The sequence below is a fragment of the Aethalodelphis obliquidens genome, unplaced genomic scaffold (genome assembly GCF_003676395.1).
Source record: "Aethalodelphis obliquidens isolate GAN/ISIS:26980383/991018 unplaced genomic scaffold, ASM367639v1 scaffold45, whole genome shotgun sequence".
NCBI lineage: Eukaryota > Metazoa > Chordata > Mammalia > Artiodactyla > Delphinidae > Aethalodelphis > Aethalodelphis obliquidens.
The window spans coordinates 10,907,081-10,926,412 of NW_020837989.1; the positions used below are offsets into that span (position 1 = coordinate 10,907,081).

General features: G+C 45.4%; 2 protein-coding genes across 3 annotated transcripts in view; one reads left to right on the forward strand and one right to left on the reverse strand.

Moving 5' to 3' along the window:
- DPYSL3 (dihydropyrimidinase like 3) overlaps positions 1-12,766 on the forward strand; it is a 114,551-nt gene extending 101,785 nt beyond the window's left edge. For both annotated transcript variants that reach the window (XM_027081693.1, XM_027081694.1), the window contains exons 11-14: positions 2,988-3,158; positions 4,380-4,559; positions 7,964-8,126; positions 9,530-12,766. In XM_027081693.1, the coding sequence (XP_026937494.1) occupies positions 2,988-3,158; positions 4,380-4,559; positions 7,964-8,126; positions 9,530-9,618 (603 nt within the window). In that variant the 3' untranslated portion in view covers positions 9,619-12,766. The remainder of the gene's footprint in view (positions 1-2,987; positions 3,159-4,379; positions 4,560-7,963; positions 8,127-9,529) is intronic.
- A 4,363-nt stretch (positions 12,767-17,129) lies between these two features.
- Positions 17,130-19,332, reverse strand: part of STK32A (serine/threonine kinase 32A) — a 120,926-nt gene continuing 118,723 nt past the window's right edge. Inside the window, exon 13 of the mRNA XM_027081695.1 lies at positions 17,130-19,030. Coding sequence (XP_026937496.1) covers positions 18,940-19,030 — 91 coding nt within the window. The 3' untranslated portion in view covers positions 17,130-18,939. The remainder of the gene's footprint in view (positions 19,031-19,332) is intronic.

Consider the following 19,332-nt stretch of genomic DNA (forward strand, 5'->3'; position numbering starts at 1 on the left):
CATGTCCAGAAAAAAATGCATACTTCCAGAGCAGTCACTTCCATCTTCTTTATCTTTTTTTTTTCTTCTTTTTTTTGAGAAGGATAAGTGTTAGCTCTTCTCTAAATGTTTGATAGAATTCAACTGTGAAGCCATCTGGTCCTGGACTTTGGTTTGTTGGAAGATTTTTGATCACAGTCTCAATTTCATTACTTGTGATTGGTCTGTTCATATTTTCTATTTTTTCCTGGTTCAGTCTTGGAAGGTTATACCTTTCTAAGAATTTGTCTATTTCTTCCAGGTTGTCCAATTTACTGGCATAGAGTTGCTTGTACTAGTCTCTTAGGATGCTTTGTAGTTCTGCAGTGTCTGTTGTAACTTCTCCTTTTTCATTTCTAATTTTATTGATTTGGATCCTCTCCCTCTTTTTTTGGATGAGTCTGGCTAAAGGTTTATCAATTTTGTTTATCTTCTCAAAGAACCAGCTTTTAGTTTTATTGATCTTTGCTATTGTTTTCCTTGTTTCTATTTCATTTATTTCTGCTCTGATCTTTATGATTTCTTTCCTTCTACTAACTTTGGAGTTTGTTCTTCTTTCTCTAGTTCCTTTAGGTGTAAGGTTAGATTGTTTATTTGAGATTTTTCTTGTTTCTTGAGGTAGGATTGTATCGCTATAAACTTGTCTCTTAGAACTGCTTTTGCTGCATCCCATAGGTTTTGGATCATCATGTTTTCGTTGTCATTTGTCTCTAGGTATTTTTTGATATCCTCTTTGATTTCTTCAGTGATCTCTCAGTTATTTAGTAACGTATTGTTTAGCCTCCATGTATTTGTGTTTTTTACGTTTTTTTCCCTGTAGTTGATTTCTAATCTCATAGTGTTGTAGTCAGAAAAGATGCTTGACGTGATTTCAATTTTCTTAAATTTACCGAGGCTTGATTTGTGACCGAAGATGTGATCTATCGTGGAGAATGTTCCCTGTGAACTTGATAAGAAAGTGTAATCTGCTGTTTTCAGATGGAATGTCCTATAAATATCAATTAAATATATCTGGTCTGTTGTGTCATTTAAAGCTTGTGTTTCCTTATTAAGTTTTCTGTCTGGATGATCTGTCCATTGGTGTAAGTGAGGTGTTAAAATCCCCCACTATTATTGTGTTACTGTCGATTTCCTCTTTTCTAGCTGTTAGCCTTTGCCTTATGTATTGAGGTGCTCCTATGTTGGGTGCATACATATTTATAATTGTTATGTGTTCTTCTTGGATTGGTCCCTTGATCATTATGTAGTGTCCTTCCTTGTCTCTTGTAACATTCTTTATTTTAAAGTCTATTTTATCTGATATGAGTATTGCTACTCCAGCTTTCTTTGTTTTTTTGTTTTTTGTTTTTTTGCGGTACGCGGGCCTCTCACTGTTGTGGCCTCTCCCGTTGTGGAACACAGGCTTCGGACGCACAGGCTCAGCGGCCATGGCTCACGGGCCTAGCCGCTCCATGGCATATGGGCTCTTCCCGGACCAGGGCACGAACCTGTGTCTCCTGCATCGGCAGGCGGACTCTCAACCACTGCGCCACCAGGGAAGCCCCCAGCTTTCTTTTGATTTCCATTTGCATGGAAAATCTTTTTCCACCCCCTCACTTTCAGTCTGTATGTGTCCCTAGGTCTGAAGTGGGTCTCTTGTAGACAGCATATATATGGGTCTTGCTTTTGTATCCATTCAGCAAGCCTGTGTCTTTTGGTTGGAGCATTTAATCCATTCACATTTAAGGTGATTATCAATAAGTATGTTCCTATTGCCATTTTCTTAATCGTTTTGGGTTTGTTTTTGTAAGTCCTTTTCTTCTCTTGTGTTTCCCACTTAGAGAAGTTCCTTTAGCATTTGTTGTAGAGCTGGTTTTGTGGTGCTGAATTCTCTTAGCTTTTGCTTGTCTGTAAAGCTTTTGATTTCCCCATCAAATCTGAATGAGATCCTTGCCAGGTAGAGTAATCTTGGTTTTAGGGTCTTCCCTTTCATCACTTTAAGTATATCATGCCACTCCCTTCTGGCTTGTAGAATTTCTGCTGAGAAATCAGCTGTTAACCTTATGGGAGTTCTCTTGTATGTTATTTGTCATTTTTCCCTTGCTGCTTTCAATAACTTTTCTTTGCCTTTAAGTTTTGCCAATTTGATTATTATGTGTTTCGGCGTGTTTCTCCTTGGGTTTATCCTGCCTGAGACTCTCTGCGCTTCCTGGACTTGGGTGGCTATTTCCTTTCCCATCTTAGGGAAGTTTTCAACCATAATCTCTTCAAATATTTTCTCAGGTCCTTTCTCTCTCTCTTCTCCTTCTGGGACCTCTATAATGTGAATGTTTGTGCATTTAATGTTGTCCCAGAGGTCGCTCAGGCTGTCTTCATTTCTTTTCATTCTTTTTCCTTTATTCTGTTCCGTGGCAGTGAATTCCACCATTCTGTCTTCCAGGTCACTTCTCCCTTCTTCTGCCTCAGTTATTCTGCTATTGATTCCTTCTAGTGTATTTTTCATTTCAGTTATTGTATTGTTCATCTCTGTTTGTTTGTTCTTTAATTCTTTTAGGTCTTTGTTAAACATTTCTTGCATCTTCTCGATCTTTGCCTCCATTCTTTTTCCGAGGTCCTGGATCATCTTCACTATCATTATTCTGAATTCTGTTTCTGGAAGGTTGCCTATCTCCACTTCATTTAGCTGTTTTTCTGGGGTTTTATCTTGTTCCTTCCCCTGGTCCATAGTCCTCTGCCTTTTCGTTTTATCTGTCTTTCTGTGAATGTGGTTTTTGTTCCACAGGCTGCAGGATTGTAGTTCTTCGTCACTTCCATCTTAAGCCATGCATTTAACCATTTTCTCTGGGTGATGGTGACAGCCCCACTGATTCTGTAGCTTGCTGTGCTCACCGTCTCAGAGGTCCCTCTTTGTATATGTGGGCCTTCGTGGTCCCCCTGCTCTGAGCTCAGAGGCCCTAGATGGACCATTTTGTGTGTGTACGTTTCAACAGGCCACGGGGAAGATGGATGAAAACCAGTTCGTGGCCGTGACAAGCACAAATGCTGCCAAGATCTTCAATCTGTATCCCCGCAAGGGAAGAATATCTGTGGGCTCTGACAGCGACCTGGTGATCTGGGATCCAGATGCCGTCAAGATCGTCTCTGCCAAGAACCACCAGTCGGTAAGACCTGAGCAGGTGGGAGTGGAGCAGAGTGGGGAACGTGGGCAGGGAACGTGGTGGTGAGAGACGTGTGTTTGTGTTGAACCGGGATAGTCAGGCAGGGACGTGTTGCAATGACACACCACCCCCAATTCCCAGGGACTTAAAACCTCAACAGTTTCTTTCTCACTCCTGCTTTCCAAAATGGGTTGGTAGAGGAGAGGGGCTCTGCCCATCACAGTCGCTCAGGGTTGGGGGCTGGTAGAGGCACCAGCTTTCTACACGTGCTATGATTGTTGAGGTCGGGGACCAGGACACGGCTTTGAAAGCTTTTCCGAGATCTCACTTCCTCTCACCCTGCACTGGCCAGAGCCAGGCCGGAGGCCATACTTTATTCCAGGAGGTCAGGAAGTACATGGATACCTTGTGCCTAGAAGGAGAAAGAATGGGAAAAAAATTGGTGAACAGCTCTGATGACTTCCTCATGAGGAGTTCCATGTGAAAGATGATGGTTAAAGCCCAGTACCTAACAGAAAGGGTTTTAAAAATACAGTGCTTGTTAGTAAAAAGAGCATTTTTCAAGCACTTATGTCTCAGGCACTGTGCTTTTCATTTGTTGAATCTCTGTAACAGTCTTCTTCAGGTGGGCACTATTATTAAGGAAGTGGAGATGCAGAGATTAAATAATTTATGCAGCAAGTAAATGGTGAAGCTAGGATTCAAACCCAGATAACTTGACTCCAAGCTGATATCCTTAACCACTTTTCAATAATGCCTTGCACTTATTGGATAAATGAAGGAGGTAGGGAAGAAGCCCATCTGGGGTGGCAGTGGCCTTTGCTTCAACATTGTGTCATATTACATTGTTTAATTTCGAGCTAGTGGGGATTTAAGGGTCATGTAACCCATCTACCCAGTCCAAGATGGCAAATACACCATCTCTGGTAGTTATCCACCTTCTCTTCGAACACTGCCAGTGACAAAAATTTTCTTCCATGTGAGGACCTTACTTAAGACTGGATGCTTCTCTTGGCCAGGAAGCCCACTCTTAGCAAGCATCTGTCTCCCGAGGCCTCCACCCACTAGAAGCTTGCAGATGCTTTGTAAGCTGTTCCTGGCTTACCTGGTGAATCAGTTCCTAGGGATGCTGAAGGCAGGATCCCAAGCACAGGAGAACCGCGTTCCTCTTTCTGTCCTTACTGCACCCATAACCAAGGCTTCGTCCCTCGCCCCTGTCTCTAGGCTGCAGAGTACAACATCTTTGAAGGGATGGAGCTGCGCGGGGCTCCTCTGGTGGTCATCTGCCAGGGCAAAATCATGCTGGAAGATGGCAACCTGCACGTGACCCAGGGGGCTGGCCGCTTCATTCCCTGCAGCCCCTACTCGGACTATGTCTACAAGCGCATTAAAGCCCGGAGGAAGGTGAGAAGCAGGCAGAGCCCAGAGGTGGGGGGGGGGGGGATGGGCTCTGCGTCCCATTCAGCACAGGGACAGGAACCATGAGATTGGGAGGGGTCTGTGTGCTCTAGATCCTCCCAAAGAAATTCACAGCACCGATCTCTTCCCAAAGGACCATTGCACAGATTTAATGGACTATAAAAGGGGAGTTCAAAAACTTTCTTGGCTAAAGAAAGCTTTTTTGCAAACGATTTCCCCCCGTTTTTAGAATGCTTTTCCTTAAAGTAATTAAACATTCTAATAATTCAAAATAAAGTCTGTATCTATTTTTTGTTAATAATTTACTCTTCAAGGCTTACAAAGAGAACCAGCAGTCCACACCCACCCCTCCTTGTTCCATCCCGCATCTGTCTGTTGCTGCTCCACTGGGGCAAATGTTTATAACTCTTTTAGCAAGTTCTGTGGTTCATATAAAATCTTATTTATGTCCCTGATTTCACAGATAAATAGGTAGATGCATACACAGCCATATGGGTACCTGTTTGTGTACATGTCTGCCTACCTCCCTACACGTTACAGACAGAGTAGCTCTAGCTGATGGAGGGGTGAGGCCCAGAACTCTGTCTTTCCAGCTCCCTCTCCTATCCCCACACTCATCTCCAGGTCGCCTTCCTGTAGGGAAACCTTAGGGCTCCTCAAAACAGGGTTTGACCAGCTCTGGGATTGTGGGATTTGAGCCGTGGTACTGACCTCGTCTGTTAGACAGAATAAAGTCATCTGTGCACATGGGATGGGGGAGATGGTGGGGAGAGGAGGAAGGGGGCTCCCTGTGTAAGTCACTGGGGGCCAGGCCAGAGGAAACAGAACCATGCCACCTCTGTGCCTGGACCCATCCCAGGGGTTTCCAACTTCCCTGCAGAGTACGTTGCCTGGGAAACAGGCTCCGAAGGGGAGATTTTCACGCAAGAGGTTTCCTGGGTGTTGCTTTCAGGATCACCCCTTGTGGCCAAATGAAGAAGCAGAACAGGGCAGAGGGAGAAGTCAGGCTGGGATGCAGCTGTAACCAAGGCCTCAGCTGGACCTCAGCTGGGCTGGTCCTTGACAGGGGTCTGGGCCTTATATTCACTCCCTCCACACACACACACCCCCGCCAACCTACAAACCAGTATGGGATGTGGGCTGCCCCGGAGCAGAGGGTGGGGCTTTGGGCCTAGCGGTTCTCTTCATCTGAGGGCAGTTCTTGGGTGGGACTCCAGTGAGCCCTTCCTATTGCCAACACCCGCACCAGCAGGGAGAATGAGTCTTCAGTCGTGGTGACATTGGGGCGGGGGCTTGGGGACAGGAAATGGGTGCCCACTGCAGTACCTCTTAGAGAGAGAATCACAGAAACTCAATATGTAAGTGGTCGTCGAGCCTCTGGGTGGATGTTGGCAACACAGGGGGCCTTCCCATCTCATGAGGCAGCTGCCCACCCCTGCCTGTGAGAACCAACTTCTTTTCTTTGTCTGTTTTTGTTTTCAAATTTAATGTTTTATTGGAAGGGGAACAGATAATCCAATCAGTTATAAAATCAAAAATAGAGGATTCTAGAATTATGATGGAGACAGAAACATAAATTGAAATATTCAGAATTCTGAGAAGCCTTTTTTGTGCAGATAGCCCCAGCATGATCTTGGTTGTCCAATCACTGAGCTCCTACTTGGGAAGTTCCTTGTAGTTTCAGATGTAGGGTTACCGAGGCAGTTGTTGAGTAGAAGCCAGAGAGAATCCATGTCCTCCAGAGCCCAATGGGTGGCAGCAGCCGTATCCGTGGCCTCCACAGGAGAACGAACTTCGTTCGTTCTGCAGGTCTACCTCCCTGCAGCACACCAAGCTCAGTTCTGCTCCAGGCACCTGCACAGAATGAGTTAAACCCATCTGAGCACCTGTGTGTTCCCAAAGTCATCTGTCCTTTGGTCTAAATACCCCTGCAGCCTTCCGCTATTCATTCATGACAGTGCTCTAAATCCCTTCACCATTCTTCTCTCTTTATGAGTGGTATTTTAAAGGTAGCTAGTATGGAGTAAAATTCCACACACCAGTTTTGGCCTAATAGAGAAGAGAATGAAACTCAAACGTCTGAGGTATCAGCTTTGTATTTCCATGAATGTGACTTAGCCTCTGGACCCCAGGAGATGTTAATGAAATACAGTTATTGGTCAAGGTTTGGGGGGAGTACAGATATAGTCATCATCTCACCTGAATCATTAATGTCTGCAAATGTGGTGAGCTTTGCCTCTGCACCTGCACCTGAGTCACTGATGGATGCGAGGGAAGCCTCTGTGGCCAGCTTCCTTGGATCTTACAACGAGCTGTCCTGTGATGTCAGCTGTCGGCGTGTCCTCATTGCCTCACCTCTGGGCAATGATAAGAAACAGGCAGAGGTTGTACGCCGGCCATTCTGCTGCCTTGGGTGGTCTTGCGGTGTTTGCATAATAGACTGTGAGCACCTTTGTGGGAGGCGCCCTGTTTCATGTGACCGTGAGCTCTGGTTCCACCACGCCTGGCCTCTGCTGATGTTGCTGGCGGGTTCCATGGTCCCAGGGCAGGTGCTGTGGGACCACAGCCAGAGGCCAGGGGGTCAGATCCACTGAATGAGGACAGTCATTTCAATGACTGTCAATGAGGACAGCCACTTTTGACCTGTGCTGAGGAGTGTGAGGATGGAGCGCCCATGCGGTCCTTGCCAGCACTTATGACCCTATCTCAAACTGCTACCCTTCCCACCGCTCTGCTCCAGCCGCATGGGAGGTTCTTCTGTTTGATGACATTCCCACTGGCAGTTTCCTCTGCTGAGAACGCTGCCATCCACACCTCCCCCAGCCTCCTCCCTCCCTCCCTCCCTCCACCCTGGCCCCACCAACAATCTCCTTTGGTCCTTAAGATAGAAGCTCATCTCTTTAGAGAGGCCTTCACCCGCCACCTCCATGGTCACTCTATCACAACACCGCACATTATTTACTTTATACTGCTTCTCCTTTCCTTAAAATAACCTTTTAATTTTTTTCCAGTTTTATCGAGATATAATTGACTAGTGCAGCAAAAACATAAGTCTGAGGTGTACAGCATAGTGGTTTGACTTGCACACACCATGGAATGAGTACCACAATAAGTTTAGTGGACACCATCATCTCATATAGACACAAAATTAAAGAAATAGAAAAAAGATTGTTTTCCTTGTGATGAAAACTCTTAGGATTTGATTTGTAGCGTATAGCAGTGTTAAGTATCTTTATCATGTTGTACATTGCATCCCTAGTAAAAATAACATGATTATTGCTTTCTGGCTCTCACTACATGCACTTAATTCACTGCCACCTCTGTGCTACCTAGAACACACCCTTAACCGTTGAGCGAATAAACTTTGCTGCCCCCTTTCTCTGCTGCAGATGGCGGACCTGCACGCAGTGCCCAGGGGCATGTATGACGGGCCGGTGTTCGACCTGACCACCACGCCCAAGGGGGGCACCCCCGCCGGCTCCACCCGGGGCTCTCCCACGCGACCCAACCCGCCTGTGAGGAACCTCCATCAGTCCGGATTTAGCCTGTCAGGTGAGTCGGAGAAGCTGATGGTGAAGGTAGTGAAACGGGGAGGACGGAAGGGGGAGGGGAAGCTCAGCGCTGCGAGGTTAGCGGTGATGCTGGGAGCTAACCCAGATTGCCTTCTAGGGAGACGGTCACTGGGCCGCAAGCTGGGACGTTTGCTGAACCAAAGAGAAGTCCTGGTGGGAAAGGAAGCCAGGGCTCCGCCAGGTTAAAGATCAGGTTTAAGTGATGGCCAATTCTGCTTAGAGATCACACCTGGCGGGGCCGGGGGCGGGGTGGGGCCGGGATGACTTCCTTATGAATTGAGCGTGATTTTCTGCGTTAGACAGAGAGCCCTGCAGTACGCTTTCTTTCCTTTGTTTGCCCAGGTTACCAGATAGCTCAGATTATTTTTATGCTCAAATTGCAGTAGCTTCTTCTAATCTAGGATTTTAATTCTACTCTCCCCTTCCTTGTCATGATGATAATGCTAGCAATTACTGAACATTTACCATGGCCTAGCTGTATCATGAATCTTTAAGAACTATGATATTCATAGAAAACATTCAATTGCTCAATAACCAGTAGCCTTAAAATGGGGAAAAATAAGTGTAGAGTTGCATCACTATATTGAAAATTGTAAAGTGAGGGAAATGAGATGACAAAAAAGGAAAGAGACATGTAAAGGGACAGTATCTGTGGGCAAGAAAGAGGAGGAAGAAGTGGGAGAAACAGGAAGATAGGGAGGAAAAGACATAACGGGCCATAGGGGAGGAAGACGAAAAGTGCTAAAAGTCAAGGTGACGTTGTCAGAGATCACATATCCTAGTTGTCAGAAATTTTTCAGTGTTTTTCCATTTTTTGTTGCTCCCTGGCCACTGTCACCGGTAAACTTTTTTTGGCTCCTTTCTAAAGGACATGAGTGCATATCATATCAGTGTTTCCTTTTAGCTGCGGCCCCAGGCCAGACTATCACCACTGCAAGCTGTGAGACACTGGGCAGGTTGCCTAACCTTTCACAGCCTCAGTCACCTCCTCTGTAAAATGACGTAATAACAGTACCTGCCTCAAGGGTAGCGGTGAGGACAGAATGGAATGATCTGACGAGTATTTCAAACGTTGCTCGTCAAAACGAATGTGAGCAGCTATTTTTCCTATCATTCCCGTTGTTCTTTTTATTATCATTGTTATGATGCCGAGGGTCCGATGAAATCCAGTTAAGACCCTGGCTTTTCCTGGCAAAGGCTTGTTTTCAGGATGGTGGGTATGAAAAGCCTGGAATAGCTGTGACAGACTGCAATGGAAGTTTCTTGGGAGATGAGGAAGGCATTTAATATCTTACACTCTTCAAATTAATCCATTTTCTCTCTTGTCCACACCCCCCTGTCTCTCTCCCTTTTTAATCCCTGGGAACTTATTGCCACCTGCAGGCACCCAAGTGGATGAGGGGGTCCGCTCGGCCAGCAAGCGCATCGTGGCGCCCCCTGGAGGCCGTTCTAACATCACATCCCTGAGTTAAGCGACCCCTCCCCCAAAGAGAGGGGCGGAAGCAAGAAGCGATTCTTTTGAAGCCAAAATGGTACACCAATATTTAAGAAGGAAAGTGAATCCAAACAGTTTCGATCTAAAGAATCAATAAGCCTCAAGCCTTATGTTTCTCCAATGTTAACGCTCGCTTGCCTAGCTTTACGATTATTGCTTTGTTTTCTGTTTATGCATAGCCTTGATATGTTGGACGCCCCTACCCCCCATTTACATGCATGCAATCAGGCCACTAAGGTAAAAGCATCCGCTATATAGTGTTGAGAGCGTGTGTAGTGCTGCATCTTATGACAAGGGGACAGACAGAGCTGGGACGTCAGGAAAATGAACAAAAGGGATGCCAGTTATTTGGGGTGAGTGGGTGGTGGGAGCCCAGAGCAAGGCAGAGGGCTCAGAGGGACTGGGGTAGGGTGTGTGCGGGGGAGGCGGGTGGGTGAGCATAAGGGGTCTTGTGTATTGTGTTGATGAAGTAACGTTGATTTCCACGGAAGATGGCCACTCGGGGCAGCTGTCACGCCATCACGGTCCCCTGGGGTCTGCGGAGAAGGCAGGCAGTCTTCGGGTTCTGGACTTTGTCACATCCCCTCCTAGTAGATTTTATCCCTTGGAACATTTTATTAAAACACCAAAACACCAAAACCCAACCATTGCTTCCACCTGCTTGGTCGTGCCAGTGTTTGGCCGGGCCTTTTTCTCACTGTTGCTTTCAAATTCTTCTCTTTCCTGGGCTGGGAAGGAAGAGGGGAGAGAGGAAAGGACCTTTCTCTTGCTCTTGCCCTCCCTGCCTCTTTGGTGCTCTTAAAAGGCAGCAGCTGGGAGCACAGCACAGGCCCTGGGGGGAGGGCAGCCACGCTTAAATAGCGCCTCCCTCTAAACACGTGTTGGAGCTCACCTCTCACGGCTCTTTGCAAACCGAGGCAAGCAGGGGGCTTCTCGAGTTAGGACTGGAGCTGAGATGGGCTTCTCTTGCCAGGGGTGAGTGATTCTCTTGATCTCCTAAGATCCAGGCACATCCATGATTGCATATGATTTTTTTGTCATTATTAAAAATGTGTTTGCTTAGATGTTCCCTAGCTTTTATTACTAATCAGGAGTCTCAGCTCCTATGGGAGGCCAGCAGGGATGTGAGAAAGCCAGTCTGGAGCAGAAGGTGCATGCTCTGTGGCCATGCTTCTCTTTGTCAATTCTGAACCATCTCTTTCCCCTTCCGTTAGCATATCCCTTAGGGGAACTTTTTGTTTTAGTACCAGAATCTCCCAGTGAGTGGAAGTGACATGACACGTAAAGGAAATTAGCATAAAGCATTCGTATCCACCTTGTCTGTCAGACATGAATGTCCAATTCCCTATCATGCCACTTCTGAAAATTCAGTTTTGGAGCAAGTTCTGTGAGCCCAATGAGAATCTGTAGAACCAAGAGGCCCATATGCAGGAAAAATAGATTCAACCTGGGATCAGACTTCGGTGCTCAGGGGATCCAGCTGGTAGACCCCGCAACTCTGTACTAAATACTTTCATGAAAAGAGCAGGCCTCGAGCACCTTTCAGGTGCATAGGAGAAGCCATTATCTCTGCAAGTTTTAATAAGACCAGAGAAAAGGGGACACGTGGCTAAAAGGAATTTGGAAATAGCCAAGGAAGAGGATTTCCCTAGCAAGCTACTTTCTGTTCTAATCATGAAAAAGATGATTTCCCTTCATAAAAGGAGTCTTGCTGTTTTTAAGGCTTTTTCACGGTGCCTTTATTTTAAGGGAAACATAAGCGAAGGGGAGGATGTAGCTCTTGATTTATAACTCAAAGATTTGGGGGCCTGTGGTACAACAGAACTCAGAATGACAGCTTTGCAAGCAGAGGAGCTAGTCAGATCTGAACCATCTGTATCTATGCCTCATTGGCTGGGCTGGGCTTTAGGATACGTTGCAGTACCAGCTATAACCACCAGATGGAGGAAGAGACACGTATATGACTCTAGTCTGAGCATCCACTTGTGTGCCCTCTGTTGCTCTTACCCGGCCTGAGTCCAACTCATCCTCCCCATGACCTCTCTGTGCTTTGAAAAATAAATCTTTCATGGCCAAGTTGGTTGCACTTGGGACTTCTGAATGAAACACTCAAGCAGAACTTTATATTCTACACAGGTTTCCTGTGCTGTAGGAACAACCCCTGTATGTCTTCACGATGGGCAACAGGATCTGAGAAGTCTCTCTGTCTTCATGTACAATTAGTAACTTTCCAAGCGTAGAAAGTTCTGAGAATTCCAAGAAAACTCCCACCATATTCTTGACTTTGATTTCTGATGCCTTGTTACTTAAGTTAAAATTTATATTCCAATGTGCCCTGTTCTATGAGACCCGTTCAAGAGCCCTGTCCTGAGGGTTTAGGAAGAGAACATGGCGGTGAGTCACAGCCCTCTCAGAATTCCCTGGCATCTCATCCACGTGTGGGAGGCCATGCCGGGTCTTCCGTCTCCCCCAAGCTTTCTTTTGCTGTCTCATCTCTTGGCCTGGCCCTTCTCTAAGGGGGGGATGTCAGTCACCTGGGCTTCTCTCCGGGGCGGCCACCATCTTGGGTAGTTGAGAAGGCATTAGTAGAACTGTTAAATCAGCTGCCCCACTAGAGATATTTCCTCTAAGTTTTCTAAAGATGGCAGTGTTGTAGTTATCCCGAGAATGGGTTTCTTCAAAGTCCAGCCATCCTATGGCCTTTTTCTTCATGACTTCACGCAGAGTCATGTTCTGCTCCACAGGCCTCAATCCCAAGCCTGCCCTTGGCCTCCCCCTGAGAGATCTTCCCAGCAGCTCTCTGCCACAGCTTCTCAGGCCTTCTCCCCTGGAAAACTCCAGCTCGAGTCCCAGTGTACACATGGGCTGTCCTGAGCAGCCAGCATTCCTTTTAAGTTCCCCTTTGGAAATGGTGTGTGGGTGTTCAGTTGTGTCTGGTGACTATGGACAGACAGTAAATCTCCCTGTGATCTGTGGTAGCTGTGAGGCAGCTCTGGAACGCGAAGAGCTGTTTGCTTTGAACCGTGAAGAAAACTGTGTTTTGAGTTTAGCTGAAATTAAGAAAAAAAAGTTCATCAAGTGACTGTTAATGTAAACCTGGTTATTAAAATAACTATAAAATCGCAGCTGTGGTTGTGTAGCCTTTTTCTGTGTGTGTCATGCCGGTCGACCTAAAGTGTGACAACAACTGACAGGGTTATTAGTAGGAGGGCACATCTGATGTAAACCCCGAGAAAATTTGGGAGTTTTCTGTCTTTTCAGTTGAGCTTGAGGTTTTGTTTTGGCCACAGAGTTAGATGACCATTATTAAAACTCTGGGGAATAACTAATTTTTTTTAATGTTCATCAAATTTGGCATTAATGTACAAGGCCATTTGGGAAAAATCTAGTTGAGTACAGAACAGATCCTGAAAAGTTTTGTTTTGGGTTTTTTGTTTGTTTGTTTAGGTCATCCCCTTAAAGCATTTTCTGCTTCTTTCTAAAAACTTGGACTTTGAGAAAATTCAACCAAAGCATGTTTCAAAGTATATTTTTTAGCAGACTGTTTCCAAGGTGTCTAATGAGTGTGGGGAAAGTATTGTTTACTCTAATAATCTGAGAGATTTAAAGTACATATCATCAAGTTAAAAGCTCTGAGAAATTTTATGTCTTTCAAAATGTGTCCACCTTCTATTCTTTATCATCTTTTACGCTCTGCCAAACCTGTTATACTAAACCCTTTTGGGGAAACACTCCTGGATCCAATTAGAATTTATGCAGGGCATTTTTCATTGCAAATGTTAGACGTGTATAGGCAAAGAAAAAATTTTGGAAAGGGTTTTTTGAAGTCTGGTGTAACTGAAAACTTCAGGGATAGATTTGGGTAGATTGAAGCAGAGCTGGATGGAGAATATTGTTTCTCTCCATCTCTTAGCCCTGCTTGCCTTTAGTAAGTGCTTCATTCTTAGGAAAGCTCTTTCCGTGTGGGAGCAAAACTGACCATCAGCGCCTCCAAGTTTGCAGTTTTTACCTGCTTAAGAGATTTCGGGGGGAGAGAGGTTCTCTCCGTAGTGCCAGCCAAGGAGACGGATTCTGATTGGTCCGGCTTGGTCACGTGTTCACCATTGACCTCGGCACTGTGGCCTGGAGACTGGGGCTGATTGGCCACACCTGGTAACACACCCGGCTCCTGAACCACGTGGACTGTCCGTAACTCGAAGAAAATCAATTTGTGATCCCAGAAGAGGAGGGCATGGATGCTAGGCAGATAAACACAGCAGGTGGCCACGGCAGCATTCTCAAGCCTGCAGGGCACGACTGTTTTCTCAGCACAGTATCTGTGTGTAGGCTGGGGCAGGTGCGGGAGAGGATCAGGGGATGGTAATTCCTGGTGAATTGCTTTTACGTGTGATGAATGCCCAGGTGAAACCACGTCAGAAGCTACTCTGAGCGTCTAAAGAATTATTTCAGTTTGACGTTCAAGGTTTGATGATTAAGAAGCTTTTGCCCGTAGTTGCATTTGGGGGCTTGAACTCAGGACTGGTGAAACACCTCTCTCTGCTCGGGACCATGGCAGCAGCTGAGCTCTGCTTAGGATAAGCTTGGGTGTAAAGGGCAGGGTCAGTGCTTAAAATGATCTCAGCCTGCAGGGCTCTAAAAGGGATGAAGCAGTTTTTTTTGTTTTTGTTTTTTTGAGTTAGTGCAATTCACACTTTGACTTTCACACCTCTGCGGACTGGAGATATTCAGGGTCGAGTCACATCCACCAGGTGGGGAATGAGAACACTGAATAGGAATAACAAGGTCCCTCTGGTTTTGAAGAACTTTCTGGAATCAACTCCGTTACCATCAAGCTGTCACAAGGAGAACACCAACCATGAGCAGGAGATGGGATGAAAGGGCCAAAGCAGCCTGCAGGAATGAGGTTGCATCCTTAAGGCTGGCATTCCTCAGAATGGAAGGTCTAGATCCTGCCCTGGGATCGGTGGACGCTGAGAACAAGACAGCACACTTCACATGACCTGGACAAGAGTACTCTGCATGCAGGACTTCAGAGCCCACAAGACTTACGAGAACCTATCTCGGGAACCAGTTAGCCTGTGGCTGCTGAGCTGTTGTGGGTCTGAGAGGTGATGGGAAGGCCCCTTGAGTCTCCCCTGAGGCAGAAGTTGCTTCTGGCTCCAAGAGTTCAGAGCTGTCTGTTAACCTTCCTGTCCCGGGATATGGGCCTTGGACCATCCACCTGCTGCTTGGGTACTTGGAACCGGACAAAGATGTGGAGAGGTAAGAAGGGAGAGTGCTGAAAAAAAGAGGTGCAGGGACTCTCCATGGCCTAAAGGTCATAGTGAAAGGCAAAAGCCAGAATACTGGGCTGGGCCTCCTTAGGTGTGGATACTGGAGGAGTCAGGTTTTCGGTTTCTACATACGTGGAGCAACTAGATGGTGCTGCATTTCATAGTTACAGTGCCAGAGGGCTAGAACACCATCTCTAACATTCCATAGTTCTAGAACATCATCTCTAACACCAGCTTGTCTCTAGTAAAGGACATTCCTCCCAGCAGGAAATGGAAATAAGACCAGGTGACTTTGACCCTACCCCTAGGGGAAACGATTCCACACACACACACACACACACACACACACACACGGCTGACAAAGAAGGAAGTGGCTTATGGTGTACAGAAGACATTTTAATACACACAGGCACACTGACGGTACACATGCTACAGCTCAACAGAAGCACAGATTTCCCATCCAAGGGCTACCTGTTCACAACAGCACAGTTTGTGAACTGTGTTTGGATTTTTCACATCCGTGTTGAATATCAGACACACAGACTGTAGGAAACGGTAATCACAGGCACAGTTTCTAGGAAACAGGAATTTGTGTCGACAGAATGCAGGGACAGCTGGATACTGAAACAGTTCACTGCTTTTCATGCCTTTTCATTCAGCCCTTGAAGAATTAAAGCCTTAGCATTACTGTGCCAGCCCAAAGCAGCACCACTGGCCCCTGCTAGCTCTATGACCCACTCCTTCTCCCTAGTTATTTATTCATCAATCCAGTCTGGAAAAGCTATTATGTGATGAAGTCTAGTTTCTTCTGCTTAAAACGTTACTATCAGTAGTAGCATTGTTGGGAAATTATGTGAGATAGTATACGTAATCTAGAGCACTTAGAATGGTATATGGTTCAACCGAAGACTATATATGTTTGCTTTCTTCATGGTATTTTATTGTGTATATGCAATATAATTAATTTAGCTAGTTTCCCAAAAAAAAAAAAAACCCTTTACTATCAGAAGCAGCCTAACCACGAATTAATTAAGTGACCCTAATTAATGGAGCAATGCTCTGTGCGGCTTGACATTCGTTCCTGCCCCAGCAATGCCCTCAGCCAAAACCAGTGCTGCCTTTTGGGGTTGAGCCATTAGCAGAGCCTCTCCTTCCGTGGAGTCCGGGTCATGGCCAGGGTCACAGGGCTGCCCCACCCATCCACTAGCGGTCCCTGTGGATGCACTGGGGTGGGTGACCCTGCTACAGTGCCAGAGGGTTAGAACCAGGATGCCCCTGGTCTTCCAAACCTGCTCACTTTTCAGATGTTCCACACAGGTAAGGGAGGAAGCTGTGAGGAGAAAAAGATGCCAGAAACGCCGGACAAAAGGAATTAAGAGTCACCCTGTTTTCTAAAATGCTTAGCCCTGAGCCTTCGTTGTCACACACCTAGATGAGATATGCTCCACCCTGTAGGGTAGTAAATTTTAGCCCAAGTTATGGAATAAAACCCAAGGATCTGAGTTCAACAACTAGCAATCATGGGTGAGGATTTAAGAATTCTTCTATTTTTTGGAAAACATTTTTGTCCTAACACTCAAAATGTCCAGTGGCGGGAGGTGCTTAAAATCAGCCGTTCTGTACCGATGGATACAATGCTTTTTCTTTTCTAACTTGAAATATTACGTGGTGGGTCTGTAACCTGATGAGGACGGGAAATCCATCTTACCTCTCTAGTCAGTGCATCCATGGTTCTTGACAGCCCGTAAGGGTGCTGTAGGCGTGGAATCAGGTCATTGGAAGTAAAAACTAGGGATTCAACCTACAGAGGTTGTATTGGGTTCCTATCCCATTATAAACTGTATAGATGTGAAATGGCACAAATGATTTAACTCCCATCCCAATGGAGACCCTACCAATCCCATTGCACTTGGGTGTTTCCCAGTCTCATTTGGGATGATATAAGGTCAGAGCGAGAGAAAGAATCAGGTAACTGGAGAGATGAGGCGACAGCACATCAAGGCTTGAATTGAAACAAATGAAATAAATTGGTAAACATGCAAATGGCCCTGACACTCCTGGTTTCCAACCAGGAGCAGAATCTGGTCACCTCCTTGTAGCTCTTGTCAACCCATTCCCCCTCCTTGGGAAATTGAGCCAGAGTTTATAGTGTTTGGAGAAAAACATAGCACAGACATATAATATGGGGGAAATGTAGAGAAAAGGAATCAAACAGAACACAAGAGCTGGCTTTTAATTCTTAACAAAAATATGGTTACTCTTCAAGTAGAGAGACACTATTTCACAGCTTTTCAAGGCCAGAAATGTGGGGCCTATTAGCTCAGTGGGGAGAAAACCATCAGTGCTGAATTAAAGTTCAGCACTGGCTTCCTGCCCGTGTCTAGTTGTCCCAGTGCGACCTCCCTTCTGGAGAAGTCCTATGTAGCTTGCGGCCGTCTCTGTTACTTCTGCCCATTTCCACCTGTCTGGTCTCCCCTGTTGCCAGCTTACTGCCACCCTGCTAAGGCCCATAGTCTCCCTAAGTAAGGACAAGGTTTAGGTGATCTGAGTGGCCAACAGATAAAGCAATCCCCCACCAACCCTGTTTATTCTTGAGTCTACCCAGCAGCATCTGTGAGTTGCCAAAAATAGTTCTTCTGCAAAGATCTTCTGGGTATCAGGGGAGTAGAGTTACATCCCAACTTAGGTGAATTAAACTTTGTGTTTGGCAAAGAAATAAATACAATATAAAGAAAAAGTGAAATATCAATACTATTTTAAATAGGGGATTCTGCCCGCCATTCTTACAGTAAGCACAAGTAAGTATTGCTGTTCCCTTAGTCAGCCTTAGACCTCTCAGATGTGTGGGCATCCCACGGTTCTAAGCGTGTGATTCTAGTTTATAAAGGCATGTATAATCTGTTCAACACTTTAGTGCATCTTTTATTAGCCAAAGGTGAGACCAAAAAAAAAAAAAAAGAACCAAAAAAGATGACTCGTTTCATTAGTGAAGGGTCTCATGATATTGGGCTTCTCTAAGAAAAGATACTCACCATATGTTGTGTATATTAAAGGAATTTTTCAAGGGTAAATTTTACTATCTTCCAAATTCACCTCACAATCTGACAGACTGTAACTCCCATATAAGATACAACTTCAGGTACTACAAGGTGGAGGTGCTTTCAATGTGACAATGTTCTTTTCTGATGCTCTCCGGACACAGGTCTCTGGTAGTCATAAGAGGACAATTAGCTCTCAAGGAACATGCTTCTAGAAGAAGGCCAGTGGTGTGCTAATATTTCACAACTGGCTTCCTGGCGCCGGGTGGGGGGGGGGGCCGGAAAGGGTGGAAAGCCCTGATTTGTAGCATCTGCCAATTTCCATGATATAAATACTTCCACCATCACCAATTTCAACTCTCAACTTCACATCACTGTACGGGGTGCTGGGACAGATGCGCATAGTGGCTCTTACAATTGATACAAGCTGGTACGGTGTTCTGACTTAAGCACACCACTGGAAGGCCCTCGTCAATCTGTGTTACTTATAATCTGGTTCCACTCATTTCTTCCTGAATGAATTCCTTACTCCTATTCAGTCGGATTTGGGGATTCTGACCAATTTATGAAGTTTTCTAACTCTGAAGAGATTCGCTCCATCACCCAGCAACGTCCATTTGTCACAGTGTAATTAGGAGTGGAAAAAATAAATCTGCGTCCAAATATTCCTTTTAAAATAAAAATAGAGGCTGTTTAGAAGAACAGAATGGAGAACAGTGGCAGTAAAAAGGCAACATAGGGCTCACCTAGTATTACATTCTCGTTTTTAGATGAAAAAACTGAAGCAGAGAAAGGGGGTAAGTAACTTGCTCAAGGTCGCGCGGTAGTGAATCTAGTTCCCGGGAGCCTGGGGACTCTTCTCTGGGTCGTGCTGCCTCCCTCCAAAGGTATTCAGTCATATTTTCTAAGGTGTGTGAGGTGTGGAGAGGTGAGAATTTCTGTCAGCTCTTCCTGACGTGGAAATGTCCCAAGAAGATGTTGAGGACTTCATGGGTTATTCCGGCCATCCTTTTCTTGTGGGTCTTTGGTTTGTTCCAAGGCTTGATTGGCTTGTCTTTTATTAAAGTCCTTTTTGACTCTTAAAAGGAAAAAAATAAAGTGGGTTTATTCATTGAAGTGAAAAAGAAAAGATTTAAGCTTTTGAAATGATAGCATTAAGGCCAACAATTTATAAAGAGGCGTGAGCCAGGGTAACTCTTACAAACATCATTGATTTTAAGTGTTGAAGTCCCCGTTCTTCTGCCCTTCCCATCAACAGAAACCTGATACTAAGCTAATTTACCTATTACAATTTTTGAAATCTCTTACAAGAAAAAAAAGTTTCTGTATTTTCCAGATTTTCTATCATAGATATGCATTATTTTTGTAATCAGAAAGAAA